Source organism: Zophobas morio, unplaced genomic scaffold, assembly GCF_036711695.1.
Source record: "Zophobas morio isolate AGI-343-1 ecotype UQ-CSIRO unplaced genomic scaffold, CSIRO_AGI_Zmor_V1 ptg000012l, whole genome shotgun sequence".
In the NCBI taxonomy this organism is placed as follows: Eukaryota; Metazoa; Arthropoda; class Insecta; order Coleoptera; family Tenebrionidae; genus Zophobas; species Zophobas morio.
In genome coordinates this window covers 21,584,722-21,590,698 of record NW_026972117.1, presented here as the reverse complement: position 1 = coordinate 21,590,698, position 5,977 = coordinate 21,584,722, and the positions used below count along the sequence as shown (strand labels likewise).

Genomic DNA, 5,977 nt, shown 5'->3' with positions numbered 1-5,977 from the left:
TTGGTCCGCGTGATCACTTTTCATTTTTATTTAGTTGTCGAACTGTCAATTGCGTTTTTGGAAAATTTTACAATTTTTTATTTTCAGAACGCGGTTAATTCGCCAAATTCGACCGAGTTCGAAGGCATTTTTTCTACCTCGTTAACGTATCGGAACATCACGAAAAGCCTAAAATAATTATGACACGTTCAGCCAAAACACAGTACTTAACCTGATCTATTTTTAACCGAATTTTTTATGGATTACTCGTTCGAAAATCACCCAGTTTAGTCATGGACTCGATTTTTCACGAAAAGGTAAACCCTGAACGCGTTTGGGCGCTTCATAACCTCAAAGTTTGCAGCAAGAGGGTTCCCTCTGCGCCCAACACTGCCTCAACTCCCTCCTCCAAGGGCCCTACTTTACGGCTGTCGATTTGAGTGTTTGGGGCGAAAAGCTCGACGAAGAAGAGCGCGTTAGGATGGCCGAGTCGGGTGAAGAGAGTGAAGAATACCGCAACTTCCTTAAACAGCCATCGGGCAACATGGATGACAGCGGTTACTTTTCCATCCAAGTGATCAGCAAAGCCCTCCAAGTATGGGGGCTGGAAATAGTGCCTTACACCAGCGCCGACGAGCGCGTCAAAGACTGTGACCCAAGTAAAATGCAAGCGTTCATTTGTAACTATCAGAACCACTGGTTCACCATTCGAAAGATTGGTAATCAGTGGTTCAACCTCAACTCTCTACTCGCCAGACCTGTCTTGATATCGGACACGTATTTGGCTCTGTTTCTAGCTCAATTAAAGAATGAGGGCTATTCCATTTTTGTAGTGTTTGGTGAACTGCCCCCTTGCACTGCCGATGAAGTTATTAGACTTAATCCTGTTGTGCCACCTATAAATAATACTCCTTCGTGCGAGGAAGATCCTGAACTGCAAGCAGCATTAAAGTTAAGTTTAAGTCAAGAGTTTGAAGAGCCTGCCAATTCGGAAGAAGAAGAACTACAAAGGGCACTTATGTTAAGTTTGTCATGTGATAATGACGAAGAATCAAACTTGAGAAAGGCGCTGTTGATGAGTATGGACAATGCATGACGAGACGCAGTGTAGGTTGTTGTAGGTGATAATTTGAAAAAAAGTCATGTCACACGAGACTGTAGGTGTATTCAGTTTTTACTAACACACTGATGCATGGATTATGTCGTAGATGGAGAATTTTTTTCTAATAAAACTAATCGCAAGAGCTGTTGTTATTGACCAGAGTTTATTATTATTTTTTTAATATATTATGGAACTTCATTTTATGTTTAATGTTTAAAATGTATTTTTCAACTGTTTTATTTCTACTTGCTTATATGTTTATATGTAAAATGATGTACCTGCATTATATATTTTTAAGTTTTGGTGTTTTGTCATGTTTTATATGTTATATAATGATTCATGTGACATCTATTATGTACTTAATTAAATTATTTTGTTATCACTATTTGTGTCATTGCACTAATTAGCAAAATGAAAAAGCACTTCGTGTAGTTTGAGTTACATTGAATTAGTTTGAGGTGAAATAAGAGTTCATTAGTTTAATACTCTGTGGCTACAAATTATTTTTAATTTTAGTTTATGTACTCGTACATATGTTAACAAAATAACTTGTTGAAATTAATAATAGACATCACTTGTGTTACTTCTTTTTGTTCCTTTACAAAATTACAATACCAGAGTGAAGATGGGAAAAGTTGTAAGTATGTGGAGGAATAAACAGCAACACACAAGACAAGCAAATGTTTATTTTTTGTTTTATCACAAAATTGAACCCTAAATATAGACAATATAATAAATTGCGAAAAGTTGCAACAATTAAACAAAAGTTTTACGCTTGTTTCTGAATTCTCATTGTTTAAGTGCATTCAGTCAAGTCGTAGAATTGTTTGCACAATAGTAGCTAATTAATTTATCACTCCAGCGTTATCTGATGTGTAGCTATATTAATATCATATACAATTTTTTGTTAATGTGAAAGTAGGCAACCAATATTGCACGATAATATCAGTAACAAAATAACAAAGCTACAACCAGGGAGGAAAGAAATTATTTTCATTCATCCATGGCTACAACATACCCCAAAAATAACTACGTATACATATTCTTGTATTTCATACCGTGTACCGGAAGTTTGAGATTATTTTTTAATCTTTTATCAATGATATCTGCAACTACTTAAGATATTTACGGCACGTTGTGACGTGTATCAATATGACCTTCCAAGGTAATATTTTACCGTAAGAGAAATCAACAACATAATACAAAAATATTTATATATTTATATATAGATTTATACTTCATTCTGAATTTTTCTAGCGGAATATGTTTTTCTTAAATAAACAGCACGTACAATATTTTTTCATTTTCAAAACTCGTTAATTAAAATAATAATAAGTCATTACACATTACATTAGAGAATATGCCTTTAGTAGGTATTATTAGAGATTTTTATCTACCCTACCACGTTTAATAAACTGAAAAAAATAGAAGAAAAGCGTCTAAAAGTATGTCAAAACAAAATGCAAATTCATCATAAGATTTATTAAAAAATATATACACAGAGTGAGTCACTAAGCGCAAAGTTCTCGATAGCTCATTTAATTATTACTAGAGATAAAAAAAAAAAGGCACAGACCAAAATTGTACGGTTATTTGAGTAGTTTACATTAAAATTAGTTTCGATTTTACACAATTTTTTTTTAATAGAACACCTTATATATTTTTACGTGCATATTCTCATTAGCATCTGCCTACGCTTTATAACCATTATATTTTTTAAATTGCGATGCGACGTTGCCACATCGTTTTTAAAATTTTTTTCGCTTACGCTCAGGAAGTATTGTAATCGAGTTTGTCGATCGACTCTCTACTTTTACGTTTTCTCGACTTTTCATGACTCCTACAGTACGAAGAAATAGGTCTCCCGTTTCCGTCTGTCTGTCTGTCTGTCTGTAAACAATGAAAGGATCAACAAAAAATTGCAACAATGTTATTTTTTAAATCTGTGTTGCAACATTTTATGGAGGTATAAACTGAGGTACGCACTTTGTGTTACTCAATTAAATCAAATTTTAATCGATAGAGTATTTATGTATAAAACAATTTTAAAACGATGCAATTTTGAAATATCAATATTTCAGTTTTTCAAATAAAACACCCTGTATTTTATTACCGTATCGTACTCTATTTTTTGAACTTGAAATATAGAAAATATTTAACACAAAAAAAAAACGAACAAAAAAGAGTTGCAGTACTAAAATACGAGGTGTTCTCTTTGAAAAAACTGAAGTATCGATATTTAAAAATTGCAATTATTTAAAAAAATTACAAACACTTTGTATATTAAGGCTCAATGTTATTTATATCGTAACAAAGCAGGTACTTTTATTTTTTATCTCTCCACAATATATTATAGCACAGATTTGAAAAATAACCCAACGGTGATTTTTTTGTGAATCTTTCCACTGCTAAAAAATTCTATAAAATGGGAATAAAGTGGCAACGTCGCATTGGAATTTTAATAATAAACCCAATTAGAATATGTAAAAATAAAACATGCAGGGTGTTTCTTTTAATTTATGCAACCCCTGTAACTATTTTATTCTTAAAGATAAACCTATAGTTCTTTGGGCAAATTTGTATCATTTTAACAGATCCATGTGATGGGAAGGATGGAAATGACGTCAATTTTTTTTCCTGGAACACCAAGTATATTTTTTCATAAATAGAAATATTGATTTTTCTAAAAAATCAAAAGGAACCAATATTCTAGAATCAATATAATAGACGAAAAATTCATATTTATTGATGACGATCTAGTAACTTAAAAAATTGACACTCATGTCATTTATTCACATAAGTGATCTTTTAAAATGATATAAATTTGTTCAAAGAACTAGATGTTTATCTTTAAAAATAAAAAAGTTACAGGGGTTGTATCAATTAAAAGAAACTCGTGGTATATTGGATATTTCATGTGATAGAAGATGACTTGGTATCCTAAGTTTTATTTTGAAAATCAGGCCAACATAAAATTTTAAATATGTTACCAACCTGATAAAAAATCACAATCGTTAATAGTCACTCAGTATTTCTAATAATCAATCATATATCGTGCGTCTTTGACTCACATTGTACATTTTTTTTTTTTTTATTTAAAACTGCATTATTTCAAAAACAATATATTACAATTTTACGGTTTTAAAGGCCGATTCCAAATTTTCTTTGAACCTATAAACGGGTTCATTAGGGCTTTTATTTTGGTAAAACATGTTTTATCAGAAACTTTAACGAACAACATTTTTTTTAACTACAATTTTTCTGTGCTGATTTGATTTTTTCGTAAAAATATTGTTACGTTGAACGGGTAATTAAAATCGGCATGGCTAAAACTCAACAATCTATTTCTTAGTAACTCGAATTTACACGACTAATTACACAGCGATTATGTACAAAATAATTCCGGCGCAACTTGACTGGCGTTTCTCAACATTCGCTGGACTCGACTCGACTGGATAATATTCTCCTCTATTTAAATCCATACTTCCTTCTAGATGTTCGGTGATCGGGGTCTTTCTCGAATACCCATCGCGAGTTCCGCTTCCAGGCTTTTCTTTAGCGATCGTCGCCCGACCGCCGTCACCGACGATGAGTCACCCATCATCGCCGTACATACTAGAACCCATAGGCGTCGTACCGGGGCGGCGTATAGGTTTATTTCGTAACAATATTTATTGTTAAAATTCCCACCAAATTTAAATAATACGTGAAAACTGAAAACATTACATTATGCAAGAAGTCTAGTAAAATTTTATTAAATAACGCCGTAGATAAGGAATTCTAAATAATCTTAGAATCTCAATTTTATATTTATTATTTGATAAAAATAACACACCGTATGGTGACGTTTTAATTTAATATTCTGTATACAATAGCTACCCTGTTGTACCAGAATTTGTATCCTTGTCAAAGGGTGACAAAAATATTTGTAATCACTGATGAAAACTTAAAAAAAAATCTGTACCTATACTAATAAGAAATATGTAAATTTACATTTTGTGTTCAATTCAAGAATATTATTTGACTGAAGTACTCAGACAACAAGTCTAAGGATCATCACAAAGTTCATGGTGACCTTATTTTTTTTTATTATTTTATCAGTCTAATGAACGTTACGAGGATGCAAATTATTAAAACTTTAGATAACTTCTATTGACTATTTTTTTATTCTTTTTGAAATATAAACAACATTATAAAAATAAATATTAAAGCGACCTTTTTAAATCATGGTCACCTTGCAACGTTGAAGAGGTCACTTTTATTTAAAACGTAAACCGTATTTTCAATCTTTGACTAATTTAATTGCTTTTTGCTTGTATTTGTCTCCTCTTTCATTATTTTTTAGTGGCTGGTTTATCGTAGGCGAATTAAATATTTAATCGTAATTCAATTGTTAATAAAGTCATTGTTTAATTTTAGACATCATCAACCCTTAATTTAACATAAAATTAAAGTTTGATTGAAATTCACTTCCATTGCGAATTCATCTCAAATTTAATTTTTGATTAGTGGTTAAAACACCCAATTTTTAGTCGAATCAAGATTAATGGTAGAGTCAGTGCTACTAAAAATGTGGCAGCATCACTAAAAAATTTCCAGATTTGCTGTTAAAGTTGAAGACCATTCATTCATTTAACGTGTCGAAGCTCAGCAAGATTGTAAAGAAAAAAAACTCAGTCGTTTTCATTTTACAAATTATATGTTGCATGAAACATTATTTCGAAATAATAACATTCATCCTACGAAGTTTTAATTAATATTTTATGCCACAGATAGTTTTATGCACTTCAAAACAGTCCCACCGGTTAAAGGTTTCGATATGTGGTATCTTTAAAATTACTGCGAGACTCCGTAATAAAAAGTTTTACTGTTTTAATATCTTGACAAGCCCAGCAT

At 31.5% G+C, this 5,977-nt stretch overlaps 1 protein-coding gene across 1 annotated transcript; it reads left to right on the top strand.

Annotated features, from left to right (window-relative positions):
- Positions 1 to 35: 35 nt before the first annotated feature.
- Positions 36 to 1,766, top strand: LOC135128009 (ataxin-3-like). The gene is made up of 2 exons (XM_064054785.1): positions 36 to 296; positions 344 to 1,766. Exons 1-2 carry the CDS (start codon positions 273 to 275, stop codon positions 1,073 to 1,075), a joined length of 756 nt encoding a protein of 251 aa, XP_063910855.1. The 5' UTR covers positions 36 to 272; the 3' UTR covers positions 1,076 to 1,766.
- Positions 1,767 to 5,977: the final 4,211 nt, after the last annotated feature.